At 38.6% G+C, this 20877-nt stretch overlaps 1 protein-coding gene across 4 annotated transcripts in view; it reads right to left on the bottom strand.

The window, feature by feature from the left end:
- Positions 1–20877, bottom strand: part of sh3pxd2aa (SH3 and PX domains 2Aa) — an 83366-nt gene that overhangs the window by 23037 nt on the left and 39452 nt on the right. For 2 of the 4 annotated variants that reach the window (XM_056766907.1, XM_056766924.1), the window contains exons 6-8: positions 14763–14788; positions 2924–2971; positions 454–582 (exon numbers count right to left, since the gene is read on the bottom strand). In XM_056766907.1, the coding sequence (XP_056622885.1) occupies positions 454–582; positions 2924–2971; positions 14763–14788 (203 nt within the window). Of the gene's footprint in view, positions 1–453; positions 583–1628; positions 1767–2923; positions 2972–14762; positions 14789–20877 lie in introns of those variants that run through there. The other 2 variants (XM_056766915.1, XM_056766932.1) reach the window with 2 other exon arrangements.

Here is a 20877-nt window from a genome sequence, read left to right as displayed (position 1 = left end):
CTTTCAACATTTGCGCAACTCTGGGCATGAAAACCACATCTCCGCTCTCTACCTCCCAATGTTATTCCACAATATGTTGTACATAAACTCTAAAGATGTGACCCTGGTCCATTAGTACATATTTCAATCTCGTAAACATCTCAAGTCCACCTGGCCTCAACTACAAAGACCTGAAGAAGGCTTCTGGTCAAAGAAGCGTGCACATGACACCTCCAGGTGGAGCCAAGCACCTACATGAGAGGGAGATGTCAAAGGAAGAGAAGACGGAGATCTTAAGGGACAAAGACTAAAGGAGGAGTTATATATCAAAGAGGAAGCTTTGAAAGACCTCACGATGGAGGGATAAAAACAAAGACCTCTCGATACCGTTCAATGTGTGTAGGCAACTCTGTGTCTCATGGTCACATGGTCAACAAATGATGTTTTTAAAGCATGCATGTCTTAGGAACTCACCGCTTTCGCTCTTCTCGATCACGTCCACCGTTTCTCCCGCCTTCAAGCTGATTTCCGAGTTCTCCTGCCGTTCGTAGTTGGACACCACCACGTACTGCTCCAGCACCATGGGCTCACTGCTGTCTAAGCCTGCAGGCAAGGGGAAGAAACAGGCTGTCAGCCAACGTCCCGCCATCCCCGTGCCTCCCCCGACGACCCTGCCCTGCCAGCGACCTCCGGCCCGACCCCCGTACGCCGCCATCCGCACCACGCAGCCTAGCGCAACTCAAATCCCAGCTCGCTGTGCATGCTCCGCAACGGCCGGCCATTTAGATGAACCTTAGCCCTCGCCGGAGACGGGGGTGCACGCGCATTGGAAAAGGCAAAACGAGAACTACCACCAATATAAACTCGCTTCAGGAAGTCGACGGCTCAGCGGGGTTGCAGTGACACCGGTTCTCCATAATTTTGGGGGAAAAAAAGGGCAGAAGCTTAGGAAGGGAAAATAGCCGGGAAGGAGAGCAGGAGCAGCTTACGGTAGGGGACGTGACTTGGAAGTGAAGGAATAAAAACGGTTTTCTTTAAGATCAGGCCTCCCTCGCTCGCTTTTGCTCCTCAGTTTTCAATCTCTCTCCACCCATCTGGGTGAATCAGGGGGAGAGAGAGAGAGACGCCAATCAGGGCGGTCCGCTCTCCAAACCTTAAATAGAAACATATGAATGGGGCGAGCAAAGAGAGAGAGAGATAGAAGCCGTGTTTATTTGAAACACAAGTAGAAAGCATTGCAGCTGGGGTTAAGCTACTTTCCGTCATCTGCTTTTGCTTGCTCTCTTAAACCTGTTCTCCTGAATCTATGACTTCACTTCGTGGATCCACAGTGGAGCTTTGCACAATATCATCATACATATGATATCAGTTTTTTTACTAATCGTGACTTCTATGAACATTTTTAGACGTCTGGTCATAATACACAAAAACAACTTTTATAGTCAACTTGAAATCACAACCTGCACATTTGCATAACATCCTATCAATTTCTTATTTTGTTATCAAGTTTGTTGTTTGAATCTTTGATCAAGCGTCAAGAATATGCTCCGCCTCTTTTACGCTGATGTCACGAAGGTCTTTAACCACTCGACTCCATTCAAAAGGAATGCAAATGTTGTTACGCTAAAATATAAAAAAACACATCAAACCATTCCGTTTAATCCATTTCGTGATTTTAGGCGTATTTTTACTAAAACTTCAAAAAATTCTTGCTGGAGCTTTTGTCCGTTCTTTGAAAAGTTCTAGCACTTCAAATAATTGTGGTTGTTTTCAGTTTTCAAGTTGTGGTTTTCTGGACACTGGTAGATCGAATGAGAAACATTTCAACTGTTTTTACAGAAACAGGGAATGGAAAGAACGACGGGGCAAAGGTTACAAAAACCTTAGCATTGCGTAATGGCACAAACACAAATAAAGGTATAACCTCTTAGTAAACAAAAACTGGAAAGCACCAACACAGTTAACTACTTTAAGTTTTAAGTACACCAAATAGATACACAATTTGAAAAAGAAAAACACAACTATTGAACTAATCCTGGTGCCATGATGGCCTGAAGTTTATCTCTATCAACAGCTGTGTTTTCAGCAGAACGTGTTGGTGTTGATGGTGGATGAGAGGGGAAAGGAGGAGCTCTGAATCTTGTCACAATCCCCAGCAGGGATGCAAGAGGCCGATTATTTCACGGCATCGTGTCATGTTAACCCAACAACATATTGCTTCACCGAACTCAACTTTTGGCTGTGATGAAGTGAACTGTGAAATACATTCTTGACATTTAGCACAATTTGTGACAACGTTGCAAATATTTCAATTTCACACAGAGTGTGTTTTACAGGTTTTCCGCAGCATCAGTTTAGCAGTAGCTCATTATCTTCCTCATTTTAATGCTTTAGCAAACCGGAAAAACGCTATGCCGTACAAAATCAATGTTTTTCTGTCTTTTATCGTAAATAGGCCAATTATGAATGGTGTGTGCGAAGAGCATGATGGATATGGGCCCTATAGCTTTGTGAGTGTCAGCATTTATTACTGTCATCTTTAAAACTTTCCAGGAAAGGACAGACCGCAGCTATGACGTTGTTCTATTCGTATTCTCTTTTCACACCGTATCTCTTGCTAGTCATCGCTTGCCACGCAACACCTATTTCAGCAATCTCATTCTCCAAAATAAAACAAAATGTAAACAATGAAATGTAAAAAATAAAATAAAATAGCATTGTAATGTTTGCATTTTAAGGGTGCTGGGAAAATCCCACGTTGAACCAAGGGAAAGAAGTGGGTATTCCAAATCTACAAAGTCTTTCTAGTCTATTATTTACTAATGTTTAATAAAAGACAATAAAGGCTAATTTGTGAGAAGAAATGTGATGGGATTAATGACCACACAAAAGCTTTAGAAAAAGAAAAGTGAAAAGCACATAAACACACATTGGACATATGTACCTGAGGCCTCACATTTGGTCGGACTGTCCTGAAGTCCATACATCCAAACTAAAGGCAGCAGAAAAGATAGAAGACAAAAGGAGAGCAGCAGTAAAGTTAATAAAGAAAGTTTGGAAAGAGACACAACAGCAAGAATTGCATGTTTTGATTAAAGCTCAGAAGAAAGAAAATCCAAGTCACTTGTGCACATGCTAAAAGAAGTAGTGATAAAATCTGAAAAAAATATATATCCATGCATATGTGTTCCAAATATATAAAATAAGACATATTATAAATATTTAAAATATATTCTTATTTTTGTGTAAACAATTATGGGGAAAACAATTCAGTACAACATGTGCTTCTATATGGAAAACATAAAATAAAAAATGTGTCATAAAATGTATGCAGATTATTGATGCAAAACAAATTGGGCTTCAACTCCTTTATGCAATTTTAAATTTCTTGTTTTTTGATTTCGGGTTATAATATGACTCACATTCCTCAACAGTGAAATTCACCCATTAATACATTCATGTCCTATTCAGTCTGTTCAGTCTCTCAAACTGGATTTGCCAAACATCCCATACTGGCTAAATGGCAAGTAGTGCAAAGAGCACACAGCTTAACATAGATATTAAGCAAGACACCATCTGGTTACAATACCCATAAAGCATCACATGGTACTTAAAAACTATGTGACTGTGTGTGTGCGCGCGCTATGACACTGAAAAGCAAATACATTTTAGTTCAAGGGTGTAGGGATCACAGCGTAGTTTCATAATATCTCTGTTATCACACACACACACCAGCCTCCATCAGGAAATTAAATGTCACACATCACCATCCCTGAAAAACATCATTAGAAACGAACGAAAGAAAAAAACATTTATTGAAATATGTTTCAATTAAGTTCCATAAGAAATACGCAGACTTATCCCAGACACAATTCATGGTGTAGGTACACATTCGATTCAATTCATACCTTCGACCCCACAGGAAACCCCTCGCCCAGTAACCGTCTACCCTTACATGTTCTGATTCATTCCTGACATTTCTTACCTCCTACACTGGTGGCGTGCAACACGTTAACACAACAAATAAAACCGTAGAATTTGATCCGGGCAGCTGTTACCCTTTCACGCTCCTCTGGGACCGGTCCCCGCCCAAACTCTGATCTGAATCTGCAGAGTGGTACCAGCCTTGCCAGAGAACGTCCAACACGGGCTGATGGATCAGTTACAGAAATGTCAAACAAATGTCATGTTTGATATCTTTGTCTCTTTTTGGCTTTGAATGAGCACCGACAAGTTTCAAAGCGGTTCCCGCAAGACAACAGATCAGAGTTTAAAAGCGTCTATGTTGGAAAATGACAGCTATACTTATAGCGGCAGAAAATCAGGCAACATTTTATTTATATTATTTGAACCAAAATAAACAAATATGGATCCTTTAAGGGTTACTTCACCCTAAAATGAAAATTCTGTCATCATTTACTCAAGTTTAGATTGTAAAACCTGTTGAAACCTGTAAACATTTCTTTGTTTGCTGAACACACAGTAAGACATTTGGAAGAATGTCAGATCTCACCAACCATGTACTGCCATAGTAGGAAAATAAATACTATGGGAATCAATGGGGGGTGAGATTTGACAATCTTCCATATATATACATTAAAGTGTGTTCAGCAGAACAAAGACATTTATACAGGTTTGGAACCATCTTAGGGTGAGGCAATTACAGAGTTTTCATTTTTGGGCCCTTAAACCCTGTATAAAAATATTTTATAGTGTACTTTTGCCAAACAAAAGAAGATATTTTGAAGAATGTCGGTAACCAAACAACACTGGTCCCTATCGACTTACACTGTATGAACACAAAACCACCGAGACATTTCTTAAAATAGATTACAGTCATATACAGGTTTTGAACAACATGAGTGTGAATAAATGATGAATACATTTTTATTTTTAGGCAAAAATAAGACTTAAGGGTCCAACTGAAGCCCATATGTGAATAAAACATCAATGTGGATGGAAACAATGACAAAACCATGAAAACATTTGCAAACTATAACCTGTTGTACTTTCCAATCTTGTTCTTTGGGTCAACAATGCACTCCCTTAAAAAGCATTCGAACAGAATGAACTGAAGTTCCATAGAGGTCAAGCAAACGCTCCACACACCCGTGCGCAGGTCCTTCCCGGCAAAGCAGCTCTCCACATCTGACAGATATTAATTTTCCACCTAACTGACCTTCCCTTCACACAGACGCAATGAAGTACTCACTGCTCATGAACATACACACTCAATCCCTCACAAACTCCCAACCATGAACACACACGAACACACGGAGACAGAGTAGTGATTAAGTTCAGGTCAGTGTTGTTAGCAGTCTGTTTTGGTTTCTCTCACTGTAATTTATGTCTCTTTCCTGACCCCAAACTGTCAGTCTCGAAACATTACAGAAAAGGCATATCTCTTAGTTGTGTTTAGGGGAACATGTGTTTGACCTGTCCTTTGGTATAAGGATAACTACATTTTCTGAAGATAAATTGCAAAATGCACCAGCACAATTGCTATTCTGTTTCACGAGTCTCTTACATTCTGGTTTGAAGTTATGGTTCGAGTCATATATTTTTTTTAATTAGGGTTCGAGCCCGAAGGGCTAGAAACCTATTGTATTTGTTGGTTTTATTATTATTATTATACTTCTTCCCTAGAACTGATACTGCAGCCCAAACCGTAAGGCCGACAGAGCTGAGACTCGGTCAGATGGTAGTAGTCCTTGTCGCTACTCAGATACACGGAGCCAGCCAAATCGACCCATAGGTGGCGCTACAGCGATAAAAAACGCGTTTACGCTTGTTACTCCTAAACCGTTTGTCGCACACCCAAGTGTTTTATATCAGAGTAATCACTGGCTCAAAACTTAAAAAACGTATATCTCCGATTTCATTTCCGCCATTATAGATTTTTCGCTAATTAGCATTTTATGAAAAAAATAAAAAATGAACTAGTCCCTGGATTTTTGCCCTATCGGAACCAAACCAACGCTGATGAGTTCTGTGGAGTGTGAATATGAATAATTATTAAAAAAAAGTTGAAATTTTCATCCCCCATCGCTAGAGGGCGCAAAAATGTCCAAAACGGAAGTAACATATTGAACTAAAATGGCCATAACTCCTGAACTGTTTGAGATATCTTCATGGGGCTTGGAACATATGTGTAGACCCTCAATCCGGGGTCAAGGTAAAAAAAATGTTGCGTTTGGCCACTAGGTGGCGCTATAATTTGAATGAGCTAGAAAATGGCCATAACTACGCAACAGTTTGCCCGATTGACTTATTATTTGGTATGGTGTGTCTTTGTCTCATTCTACATGAATATCTAAAAGGACATTGGCGTATCTTAAAAAACATGGCCGCCATTGGCCAATGAAGTTTGAGCACTTATTAGACCGGGTTAACGGAGGCCGAACAAAACGACGCTCGCTGGGCTTATTCGTCTCATGGTCTTTAAGGTCTGTAAGAAATGTGAACTCATTCGGCCACCGGGGGGCGAAATAACGCTTTAGGAGTGCTTAAACAATTGTGTATCACGTGACATTTGACATATACAGAAACTATTGGTATCATATGATAGTACTCTTCATTCTGAGCAACTTTGCCTCTGGAACAACTTCTATCGATCGAACAGTTTGTGAGTTATTGCTGATGATGTCAAAAACCTACTTTCGCGAACTAGTCGTTGGATTTTCGACCGATCGGAACCAAAACAATGCAGATGACTTCTTTGGGAAGTGTTTGTAAATAATTATTGAAAAAAAGTTAAAATTTCCTTTCACGGTCGCTTAGGGGCGCCAAAATAAAAAAATGGGTGGAGCCTATCACATTTAAATGGCCATAAATCCAGAACAGCTAAACATATCATCATATGCCTCGGGAAATATATGTAGACCATCACTCCGAGGTCACATACAAAATAACGTGGCGTTTGGACACTAGGTGGCGCTATAATAGTAAAAATGGCTAAATGTACATGTCTTTTGGTGGCCTAGACAACGGTGTGTCACGTGACATTTGACTAATACACAAACTATTGATATCAAACGATAGATCTCCTCATTCATAACAACTTTGCCTCTTGAACCATTGATGTCTATCAAATGGTTTGTGAGTTATTGGTGATGATGTAAAAAACCTACTTTTGCAAACTTGTTCAAGGATTTTCAAGCAATTTCAAAATTTCCACCACAGTACATTTCTCTGGACTCTCTAGGTCAATAATCATCAAAAACATGTTGAGTTTTTTTTGTTTTGTGACCATAACAGGGTCCTTTATTATATTAGCGTGAAACGAGTACGGTGAAGGTCGCTACTCCTTAATAATTAATCCAACTGACTTGCCATTAAGTACTATTATACATATTATGACACAAAACAAGCATGCAACATGTGATCCTTATCGGAAGAGGCATGCCTTCACAACAGTCAAAAAGGTGAAATATCATACATTTAAAATTACTGTTTTAAACTTGTCTTTAATAAGTACATCATTTGCTAATCAAATTGCTAATCAGCCAGTCACATAGCATAAACTCAATCCATTTTGGCTTCTAGACGTGGTAAACACACTTGCTGAAGTTCAAACCGAGCATCAAAATGGAGAAACAATTGGATATATGGTATGGGATATATTAGATAACACATACCACCTGAGGATTGTTGCCAACCATGTCCATGTTTTGATGGCTACTTCCAGCAGTAAAAAATGGACCATGTCAGAAAGCTCAAATGATCTCAAACTGGTTTCTTAAACATGATAATGAGCTCACTGTACTCCAATGGCCTTCAGAGTCACCAGACTAAACCAAATAAGCATCACTTAAATGGCAAGGTCTTCTGGAATATTGTTGCAGACCATGAATGTGAATCAATTATCTATTTAAATTGGTCGTATTTTTTTTATCAATTCTTCAGAACACAAAATAAGCTATTTTGAAGAATGTGCATTGTATTAAAAAAAAGACCTATATATGTGCAATAGAATGTTTTAGAGACACAGGAGTTGCTTTGTTTTGCTAATGGCTTCATTCTTTATCAATTGACAGCTGCCAAGCCACGCCCTTAGCAACCAAACAGATTATTTTTTGCAATTGTCTAGCCAGACCTACATCTCTGCAGTAGAATATTATAAAGACACGGGGCTTGGTTCGTTTGGCTTGTGGTTTGATGTGTTATTAATTGACAGGTATTAATTGACACCCATGGCAACCGAACAGGTTAGCTTAGCAACCGTTTAGCAAGATCTCTATCTCTGCAACAAATCATCATAGAGACATGAGAAATGGTTTATTGCACTCGTCCCTTAGGTATTATCGGTTTACGCCCGTTTTTGCATACGAGTGTACGCATGCATGGTCTGTATTAAAAGTTACCAACCGTTTCTGTCATATTTCTTGCTGTGGAAGAGTGTCATTCGTTGTGGATTTGTTACGGTGCCATTCCTGAGCCTAGTTGACAATGGCAAGGCCAATAGAGGCCTTAGACTGCTCGAACCCGCTAAATGCTGCTTGCAGCTTTAATTAGCTTTATTTTTCATACAATGATAAAAGTAATATGAAATCTCTCAACAATAAGCAGCATGATTTAAAGCATTGTTTATTGAACAAACAAATGATATGCAAAAAGATAATAACTTCATTTAAGAGGGTTGTAAAACTCCCTAAATATAAATATATTTTATATTTGTTTAAAGAGGACCTTCTGCCGATCTCATATTAATCTTGAGTTCCAATAGAGTAGTATTGCATACTTTGTATCTTCGAAGAGTATTTAGTTTGATCACATTTATAAAAGATGGATACAGCTGTACCATTACTTCCGAAATCATACGGCGCATGCGGGGGGAGGGGTAGGCTGAACTAAAGCACATTGTCAACAAAACACAGACATCAGTTTCACTCACCACGTACGGTTCATGTCCGGCATCTTTAAGCGCTGGGACGGCTCCATATATCAGTTTCAAACTATCTCCAAATCCAGCGTTATATTCACAGTTTATATAACATTCATCACCCAAATGCAGTGAACAAACAAACACCTGAACTTTGCAAAAATATGCTCTCACTCTCTCTCTCCTGCACGACTTGAAAGTGATGTCTGCCCATGTCCCTTCTCCTGCTCTCAATGCTCCAAGCGTGAGCGTGCCACATGCTTTTCCGGGAGAATTGTTTTGTGTTCAAAAAAACCTTTCAAAACCTGTACGATCGCTGGGGGAGTGTATCGAGCACAGAAATACTACGTAATACGGCCAACTCGTTATTTTAAAAGTTGATCATGTTAAGCATGAGAAGACAGCACGTTTAACATTGTTAAGTCAGAATGCATGACACATAATTGCAGCACCCCTTTAAAGATGGGGTAACACGCTATGTCATGAATTCTGACTTCTTTACACTTTTGAACATGCTGGCTTCGAGGGAGTGAAGTTTGAGGTGTATTTGTTTGTTTTTTTAAAAGCATTTTAGTGATGAATGTTATATAAACGATGGATATAACGCTGGATTTTGAGATTGTTTGAAACTGATAGATGGCGCGCTCCCAGTGCAAAAAGATGCCGGACATGAACTGCATGAGGTAAGTCAAACTAAGTCATATGTCAGTGTTTTGTTGGCAATCGCCGCTTATGTGCATAATGTAAAAAACACGAAGGGATTAATGCTCTTAGAAGATACGACGTATGCAGTACTACTGTATAGGTACTCAAGCTTGAGATTGACAGAAACTGTGTGTGTTGATCTTAAATTTATTATCTTCTACTGTAGGCACCTCAAATCACATCTATTCTAATATCTCATGTACAGTATTTGATTGTGGACATATATTAATTCAAACGTTTGTAGGAACGAGCATCCCTGCATTTACCTGTTCCTACAAAAATGTTGTTGTTTTGAAGATTATGAAATGTACCCATTTGTTGCCGATGAATGCTCAGCGTGCAGGCTGCAAATCACAGAAACATTAACAGAATAAAATCAAACCATATGCTGACCAGTTGTGTGTTGTTTGGCACGGAGGTCAGAAAAGCTTAAAACAACTTCTAACAACAAAACAAATGTTATGCAATTTGCACATTTGCCTTATGTGATTTTCGGTTTATATCCATGCCGGTAAATTTATGAAAAATAAAAAAAATTATAAACAAGGTTTGCTTCAACTTTACTTTAAATAATTGACGAGGTTGATTTTATGTAAACAGTACTTTTGAGTGCAATATTTATCTGTTCCTTTAAGACTTTTACTCAATTAATATTCTAAAAGGCTACTTTCACTTCTACCCAAGTAATTTTCTGGCAAGATATTTGTATGTTAACTCAAGAATTGCTTTTAGGTACTTTAACCATCACTGGCTCTGTAGTTCAGTTCATCCATAATTTCTAAAATAACTATTTTTATTGAACACTTAATCCCACTTTAAAATGAGTTTATATGCATAACTGTCATTTGACAGGTTAGAAAACATTTTTTGGGAGAAAACACACCAATCTATTGAAAGCCCTTCCATTCGACAAATGCACATCCAGCAAACATACACAAACATGGGCACGACCATTCGTCTAAAACTACTCCCCCTCCCCTAAAACTCCCATCTGTTTCACATGACTCTCTCTCCCTCCCTCTCTCTCTCTGTCTCTCTCGTATGGACCCTCGATTCCTCCACAGAGCCTTAAATCTCATGCAAACACGATCAGCTAGTCGAACGTCACACTGAATCCACTCTGCTACGTAAACTGGGTCTGTCTGACTGACCCCATTCCAGCCGACCCCATTCACCCCCTCACTCCAGCTTTCCCCTCTCCACATCTGCTGTCACACGGGATGAGAGGATGTGGGGTCAACGACAGGGAAGATGGTACGGTAAAAAATGTTGCAGTGTCTCAGATGCAAACTGCCGAAAGGAGGTGTATCATGTTGTGAAATTGCTATAGAGACTAACAAATAGATTTAGATAAACAGTTTGTAGAGTAAAATAACAATTAGATTCCAGGCGACTTGTTCTGAACCAGAGGGGGCCTTTAAGAGTATGTCATTATATATATATATATATCATTATATAACAATGACACACATGCCATAAATCAAAATAATTATGGTGGAGCTGTCCACCACAGCTTTACACAAACAAACTGCCTAACCATACACAACACATTTATAGTTAAGGATCTCCAAGCAACGCTTTAACCACTTTGACTGTTTACTGCCTTAATAGTTCACTGCTTTTAAATTTGTATTTTCATGCGTTGAACTACTGCAAACCAGTCTTTTAGGGTTTTTGTCAATGCCTAGGATTAGGGCTGTCGAACGATTAATTGCGATTAGTCGCATCCAGAAAAATGTATGTGTTGACATAATATATGTCCAAAAAAAAACGCACACAAACATGTATATACAGTATGTAAGAAAAATATAAAAATGAATAAACATATATATCTGTAAGTGCCTATAAATGCAAAAAAAATACATAGACAATTTCCCTGTTCATTTTCTTATTTTTCAGATTCTGTTTAATTTCAACGATGTTATGCACCCTTTAAGATTTAGAGGTTATCTGTGATATCATATTCAGTATGTTTACACCCATCTCCTGTAAGCCTGAACATCTGGATTTAGGTTTCTCATCGTAATTGACTTTCTCTGAGGGTTTGGCAGGTGGAAACTGCCCAAGCAGATGGGAAATTAGATTTGGGGTTTAAGGCGTGGGCAACAGGAAGAAAAGATCTGATAAATGTGTAGGATGTGCTTTGGTTGTTGCAAGGTCTTTGCTAATTCAATAGGTAATGTCTGGTGTATGGATCGGTAGTCTGGTGTCTTTAAAACAGGTTGGTAACCTTAATGCTTTAAATCCATGTGGTTTAAACCCTGAGGGTGATCCGAAGCAAATTACAGTGTTTTATCAATCCATTCATCTCGAGGACTTTGTAACCATGACTCTACATTTGGATCTAAAGGAACACTGTAGTTACTCTTTGCTGACCCTTGGATCAAACGTGCATCAATGGATTATTGTTAAAGGTTGGTCTCGAGACAGGCGCTTAGCCAGAAGGTTGCTCCAGGGGATTGGCCCAGAAATAATTTCACCGTAAATTGCTTTGGATAAACGTCTATGCTAAACAACAAATTGGTAAATGAGTTGTAAAGTGCCTTATTGTAACTTCCCTTTTCATTAGGGCTAGATCAGACTCTTGTTGGTCTGACCAAGATTTTTACAATTGATTTAATCCTCAGGGTGCAGAACTTCTGAACAGGTGGTCGGGGCTGACATAAGCACAGTTTTAAGAAGACGGTCCTCTGGCAGAATCAGTCGAAACTTATCCCTATTTGGGGCTTAAGTGTCTTAAACCCATCTGCTTGTCAAGATGGTCTCTCCCTTTGGAATTAGACCTAACAAGCCAAAAGGAGCTCTTTAGGGTCTTGAAGAATTATGTCATTCTTGATGTGCTTACGGAGTTTATTGTAGCATGTGGTGCTGCATATTGTTGGCATGGTAAATTATTATATGCAAAATTCTATACGATGACACATTTGGCAGGTGCTTTTTTCCTCTCAGTTATGCTAAAATTTGCTGACAGCATGCACATAAAAATATTACTACTAGATGAAACCGGTTTCAAATCTCCAATTTCAAGAATCTGACAGTTAAAGCAACACTTCGTAGTTTTTGACCTTAAAATAATGTCGTGGTATAGCTGTTAATAGGACAAATTCTACTGCTGCTGTTACCTGAACAGCCTCATTGTGGCTACAACCACACTCTGTAACTTCTGTGTTCGGATCGGTAAACACATCTCCTGCCTGCTGAAAAGTGTGACATGGTTTACAAACAACGGCTCTGCATTCGCCGGTTTCATCAACTTGGTAAACAAATTCATGTGTATTGCGCTGCTCACGGGGAAGCTTATACAGCGTTTTTATTTACAACACTGGTAAGATACAATTGGGCTTCATACATGACCCGTTGGATTGCTTGATTCTGATTGGCCAGTCGCGACATTTTCAGGTTCATTATTCCCAGATAACAACCTTTCAAAACTAATAAGACACGGTAACCCGGATGCAGCATGTTTTTGACAGGATTTTTGGACGATTGAAATATAAATATCTGCCAAATGCATTAATGTAAATGTATGTAAATGTAATAATTCATAATACATGACAGTATATTTACAAATGATTAAACCAAATTGCCTGTTCGTGACATTTGAACGTCATTTCTTACCTTAAAATGGAAAGTAAACTGCTTTTCCTCACGGATTGTCACCATTCAGTAAAAATGAGCTAATAAAATATTTCAAATTCATATTTCATGTCTATTTTTTTCTCAAGTAGCCATGTAATAAGCGGGAGAATGTACAGGTAGCCGGCTGTTATCGCGAAATAAGCCCCTTTAGTGTGATACAAGACCCTCTGCTTCACGTCAGGTCCTGATCACATCGTCGGGGCTTATTTCTGCAATAACAACCAGCTGCCTGTACATTATCTTTTACTTATCAACCACATGGGTGAGCCGTAAGCCAAAGATCTATAGTGTTGCTTGAATTCTTTTGCACCAATTAATAAATAAAATCAGTGGGAAAAAGATGTCAAAATATTTATGAGTGGGTTGTCAATGCAAGAAAAAAGTGCTTTAGGTATTTAAACTTGCGGGTTAACTTGCCCCATGTTAACATTGCTGATTCTGAATCTCTAATAAAAAATTATTTCATTTTTTGCCATAGATCATTATTATTAGTCACTCTTTTTGATTGCAAATATCTATCCAATAAAAAGTATTTAAAAGTATTGACGACGCAGTATTTAATCATTTAAAAAGTAGTGTTGTTTCCATTTCCTGAAAAAGAGTGAATCTGCACTGAATCTGAAATTTCAGTAGTTGTAGTTATTTTAAATGATTCATTATAAAGAAGAATGTATATGAAACAACATTTGAAATAAATTACAGGTTACAACTCCCAAAACTTAAACTAAATTCAAGCACATTCCCAGAAAATAAATATTGCATATAAAAGCGGAAAGCAAATGGTTTAAAAATGGAAAATGGGAAAAAAAGTGTGTGTGTGTACAAGATGGAAACTCCAATGCTTACTCATATTCATATTACTGAAGTGTGTGTATGTGTGTGTGTGCATGCGTGCGTGTGTGTGTGTGCTTGCGTGTGTGTGTGTTATTAGCCACAAAACACACACATCCTGGCATAATATGCAAAGGAACCTCTAATCCTTCCCATAAATCTAGCAAAAACCATCTAAACCGAACATGTTATTATTTATACCCTCACATTCGTCGGAATAGGAGTTAACACAACCCCTGCGCCGAGGACACTTTAACCTGACATATTTCAACATATCATAAGAAACAAATGAGTTTTTACAGAACGGGACACGGTGCCAGCTGCTTAACACGGTCTGCTGAACGGTTTTGACTTTCTATGCTGCCTCACCCCAAGCTTTCAGTCAGACAAATTGGCAGGATCCTCTCTGGCAACAGCGTGCGGTACGAATGCACATACTTTCATGTGGCATTCCTTCAAAACCCACCGTTTCTTTCCGAACCTTGTACAGCGGACACCCCCGCAGCTCGGCAAACCTCTGAGTCACGTCCAAATCTCTAAAGGATCTCAGTCATAATGCAGTCCAACCCTGTGCTACCTTAAGCCGAACGCAAAAAAGCAAGTCATCCAGTGCCGCAGGAACACAGAGGGCATGCGGAGTTAGTGAAGCGACCGGTTAGTACTTTCTAGCAACAGGTTTAAAACTGATGTGACAGGTATAAAAAAGAAAATATAGAGGAATTCTTACCTGACTTGCGTTTGGATCCATAATCCCTGTAAAACAAGCAACAGCAGAATGACATAGTGAGTTGCAGTAAGACAATGTCCTTCAGCTGTCACACACCCGCAAACACACACACACACACACGCTATAGATCCATTGAGGGCAATATGCGTGCCGGGACAGCGAGCAAGTGCATTTGAGTGGGTGTGTGTTATGAGCGAAGGGGACAGCTGCAATCTCCACAATATCTGATCATGTGACCCAAACAGAGATCTTTCCATCCCTTCTTCCACTCGTTCATCTCATCCGCTACTCTGGGATAAAGAGAGTGGATTACTTAACACGCCCCGAATGATAGATCGCTGTGAATGACATGTGTGTGTGACTTATCCATGAGAGTTCAAATCAAGTTAAACGGTTCAAGGGAGAGCACGAGATAAGGATAAGAACCAACACAGACACACATAATTTACCAAATGTGCACAGACATAAAAGACAACTTTTGATAAACATACTGTAAATGCACTCATACACACAGGAGACATTGGTTATTTAAAAGTGTATGTCTGATTGGGATCGGGTACCATCACAAAAAGTACAAGACATCAATAACCAACATCACCCAAATCATCCAAAAACACTTTACAGCATCAACAATGTTGCAAATCTGTCAACTAGATCTTTTCAAACACACATCCACATTTTTTGATATAAAGAAAAGCTCATTTTGCTCACACACACACACCAATTAACAGTTGGTATTCCCCCAGAAACCCCTCAGGGACTGTAGCTTCTAATATCCACATTCCTACATCCGCTCCAAAATATGACAAGCCCTCCATCGTTTCTCATTCCCCTCGTCTAACATCTCTTTTTTTCTCATCCATCTCCTTCTCAATCTCCTCCTTTGTGGCTCCCGCGGGGGAATGAATATGCTATTTTTCTGACTGACTATGATGTCACTGAAAACCTTCTAGAGAGCCACGATCCAGAATGAGCTTCTTTGTCCATAACAGGGGCCGGACACTGTCCTAATAACCCTAAATCAGAAAGATCTGCTATCTGGACGGCATAAAAAGGAAACAGCCAGCATTAAGAAGGATATGGATCGTGACATTTATGAATATGTACCACTCACATCCTATAAAAGCAGGAAAATTTCCAGGGCAATCTAGTTAAAAAAGACTAAACCATTCAGAGTCGGATGCCAAAGTGTTGCTGTTCTCTGATTGGTCAGTTTTGTTGGCATCTAAAACCAGGATATAACAAAAATCATGGGATATCAAAAGACATTTCGGGGGGTTTATATGAAGATGTTTTAAAACTAGCAAGTATGTTGTTGCTCTAGGTTTTGAGTCTAAGAAATGTTTAGCTTGAATTCACTGCCTGTCAAATGTGAAAAAAAATGTCTGCTAAACCTCTTCAGACCAATGAAATGTTCTTACTGTTAATGTCTTGACGCTACATTGTGTAATAAATGTCTCCCATTTATCGCTTCAGGCCGTGTTTAGCGTGGACAGTGTTATTAAAAGCGACGTTTAACAGATCTTTGCCGTCTGTCCACAGGTCATATACAACACCTCTTGTGTCGCCCCAAAAGCATTTCACAAAACAACTACAGTTCTCAGCTTTACAAGTCCCACGTTCACTATTAAGTGAGCGCCAGTGAACGATGGCGATTTCACACGAAGAAATGAACCTCATGTCGATTGGTCACTGCCTTGTTCATTCACATCACTATAAAGACATCCTCGTAAAAGTTCAATTATTTATGCCCTATAATTACACACATGATGCGTAACTCGTTGAGTGGCTCACTGTTGCCATGGTACAACCTTAGAAAGCATCTATATTAGTAACATGTACAACGTACTTTCACTTTTGGATTTTCTAAAACATTCAATAAAAATGAAATCTGCCGGTATTTGTAAACTATCAAACCTCCAAGAATGATCAAAACTGAAATTTAGCTTGTAGTATGAGAAATCTATAAACTGGTGCACTCCAAAACACATTTACATTTAGAACATTTAAGCATTTAAAACATACATTCTCTTATGGACCAATGATTTGTATTACATCATTTGGCACTCAAGCTTCTCATTAAAGAACTGTGCCACTGTGACTCAATATGTCCCAAACCAATTTGGTTGATTGACACAACAACAATCAAGTAAAGCAGTTCTGATACAAGATTTGGAGTATTTGTTAGCCTGATCATTGCTTAAACATGACATTTGTTGTTTACAAAGAATCTACTTTAGGTTCGAGGTATGCTGGTTTTAAGTTTTGGTTTACCTTGTCCCAAATGTTCTTTAACAGCAGGAACGTCACGCTAAACTCTCTTACAATAACAACCACTGAGGACCCAAGCAAAAATGTAGCACAATATATTTAAGGCATTATGGATAACAAGCTCTTAAGATGATAAGTGGAAAAAAAACAACAAGAAGTGTTAACAAGAAGAGCATGTATTTGCCGCTTAAACAAGCAAACTAGTTCAAGAGAAATCAGAACCAGTGCAGTGGAAAAACTGCAAAACTGTTTCATTTTTGAAATACAGTAAAAAAAACTTTATAAACGTAATTCTTGAAGAAAAAAGTGCCCCAGCTACCAGAAAATTCCAGTTTTGCAATACTAATTACAGTAAAAGACTGCAAAGTTACAAGGAAAACTATGTAAAATGTGTCATTTTACTTTCAATTTCAGTTTTTTTTACAGGTTTTATTTAACTGTGAAATACAGTTCATATTTTTACAGTTTGTTTCTACAACAGGTCCACCAATCGTTGTTTAGGTGTTTATAAGTGATCATGTATTCCAAACTATCAAATAACTTCTGTTGCAAGTACACGTAAGACCAACCAACAATATCTTTCATTGTGCATTTACAGGAGTGTCTATGATCGAAGGTGGGAGGCAGATAGAGAAAAGCTTGGAAAGATAGAGAGAGGCAGACAGTGGTGTGTTCACTGGTCCGAGCATCTGTAAGGCATTAGAGAGGCTGAGGAGGACGGCCTCACGAGGTGAGACGTGGATGAGGAGGACAGGAGGTGCGAAAAGGAGGGAAACGGGTGGTCTTGCAAACCAACTACCTCTGACTCAGATTCAAACAAGCAACTATAGCAAATGTCTGGAAGAACGAAAACATGAATGATCCTCTGATCTTATTGAAACTAATCCTACCCACAATGACAGAGAGAGAGAGAGAGAGAGAGAGAGAGAGATTTCACACTCTGGGCTTCAGGACTTCCTGTTATGGTTCAATGATGTTTAGATATGGAGCCTTCAGAGGTATCTGACTTCAAGCTGTTGTTCTTGAAAGCACTCCGAGATTGTTTAGAAGGCCGTGTTTACCTCACTACGAGCATCTAGTCCAGTAAAACTTGAGTCATCATGTTTGGATGTTCTACTTTTGGGGCCAAACGGTTCCTCAGTAAATCCATCCGGATGCAGAAATCTTCCCTGAATTATAACTCATTACAGTTTTTTCCATCACTCACGGGTTGGAATGATTTTGTTTTTGTGAAAGATGCTCAAAGTTCTCTCAAAGCTTGAAGTATCCGACCAAATCTCTTAAACACACAAACGATAAAAGCTGTTAAGATCTTTAACTTCATTTTCAATTTGAAGTCGTGTTTCACAGGATCTTTTGTTCATTTGGCGGTTCTGCACTTTTAAATCTCTCTCTTTGCCTTTAGCAATACACAAATGACTGATCATCTAATCCGGCCTTCAATCAACAGCACTTTACTTAATTGACCAGCTTTATCCAGCACTAACCCCCCGAAGACACAATAATCTGTTAATGTGACCCGTGACCACCTGGGTCCAAACCTAAACAATAAACATATACTACAGGCTGCTCTACACAAGTCTTCTATTGATCAAGATCACAAACAAAAGTCACTTTAATTGACCTGCAACTTTTAAGGACACATTGGACACCGGCGTTACACATAATTATCTATGAATGTCTTTGGATTCTTTTGGATATTTGAAGCAACATATTTTTTCTCTAAGAAAAATACTTATTTCAAGTACATGCATTTCAAGCTAAGCTTTGCGCCAGATGGTGACTATACGGTTTTAAAATGAAGACAAAACTGGTAGCGTATGAATCCTGAAGTGTTGAATGTTTTTAATCAGGTATCTCTGAAAAAGCACATTACTTGTTTTTTCAAAATAGAGTTAGATCACCCGCATTTAATTACGCCGACACACTATGTTCCCCAGGTCAGGATTTACAGCGCTCCATGTGGGAAAACACCATCTACCCGTGACCATCCGTCATATAACCAATCACTAAATGTGCACACGGTCGACACACAGAGAGACAGTGAGGAGGTCTGCTCAACATCAGATGGTCTGAAATAGCAAACGTCTGTTTGTGGTGAAAACACTGTTCTGATCATTGCCATCTGTCTGAGAAATGATGTAAGCGTAAAGGTTCAATGCATGGAATAATGGAGCAGAGCAATCTTACAGAAGAGTTGACTACAGGTTTCATAGCATGAATCACGAATCTCTATTCCACAGAATGTCTATTTTTGCAATCGCATGGAGACTGATGGAAATTTTCCACTGCTTTATTTTTGTTTTGCTTTCCGGTACAAATGTCTAAAAATCCTTTAATCAATTTACTTGGCACAGAGAAAGAAAGTATCAAATTGAGTTCATGATTAAAACAAGCAAAAATATCTGCGAATGGGGTAAAATAAATAAATCTGAATTCAGCACTTAATAAAAAGGTAAAACTTAATTCAAGTTGTTTCTTACCCCATCTGTGGATATTTGTGCTTGTTTTGAGCACTAGAAATCGAATAATTTAGTTTTTTATTTCACAGACAACAAGACTTAATTTCTTAAGTCGTTTTGCTTCGGAAGAAAATGCTGCATCTTGATTTTAAGAATTTTTTGATATTTTAGAAAAAGGTACTGTTGGTGGTGCAATGATTCAACTGGTACATGAAGCCATTACTACATATTATGACAGTTCTTGTATATTCATGCACCAAGGTACTTCATACTTTGACAACCAAGCTGTCATGTCTTAAAAACACGGTACCAGGTTCCACAAAAAGTAGTAAGAAACTCGTAGCTGAAATGTGTCTTGCTCTGCCTTTATGAACTATTGTTGTGTTCCTACAATCTGTGACATCTGAGTGTACTTTCAGATCTACTGTATAGTGTGAATGTGTGCAAAACACCCTCTTTTGTAAACAAAAAAGGAAAACACTCCGGTGTGCTCTCAACACATTCTTCCACAGTCTTCCCTGATCTCCTGGGACTCCGGCAGCTTGTCTGGGAGCTTTGGAGCCCGAGTGGAAAAAATGTGTCTGACAGGAAAGGCAACCAGCCGGAGTGTATTTTAATAATGTGTGCGTGTGTCTGTGTGTAGACCGCTAGACATTAACTGTATATGATTATTTTTAGACTGCAATTAGATTCTATTTTAATTTCAAATCCTACTGCACTTTCATAACTGCTTAATATAGAAGAGTACAAATGAGCACAAGACAGTGATATATGCTGATCTTATAAAGTCATTTTTATAATGTTAATGTTATTATTTTTGGTAAGAAAACTATAGTTTCTGTCCAGTTCGTTTTCTAGAAACTGCAAATGTATAATTTACCGTCTCTGCAGGGAAAAGAAAAAATATCAAAGAAATTCTAATGGATTTAGTGGAAATTGTATTGGCCTTAATGGAAACTCTTGTGGTTCTGCAGGTTACATGTTGGATGCTGTCTGTCGGATGTTATCTGATGGATGGGAACCAATATTAAATCCTACAGAAAATGTCAACAGCACACGACATAAAACATTTGAACTGGTTTTAATGGTAAACAGCTGCTGGTTAATAAGCATTCAAAAATGTCACCACAAAAACAGCCTAATAAAGCGCGACATCTAGTGGCCACAGAAGGAATAAAGGTTGAAAACGTTGAAATAATAAAATAGTAGCGCAAGTTTGTTTACAAGAACTGTTCATCCTTGTCAGAAACACATTCATAAATCATATTAATGATTTAATCATATTAATGCTAAATTAATTACAGGCTTCAGAAGAGTTCCTAAAGATGAACTGTTCTGTTAACTTGAAAAACGTTTGTTTGTGGAAATCAAGATACCGAATA

The sequence above is a fragment of the Triplophysa dalaica genome, chromosome 2 (genome assembly GCF_015846415.1).
Source record: "Triplophysa dalaica isolate WHDGS20190420 chromosome 2, ASM1584641v1, whole genome shotgun sequence".
In the NCBI taxonomy this organism is placed as follows: Eukaryota; Metazoa; Chordata; class Actinopteri; order Cypriniformes; family Nemacheilidae; genus Triplophysa; species Triplophysa dalaica.
Note: the sequence above shows the minus strand (reverse complement) of the source record. Positions and strands in the feature narration are given on the sequence as shown.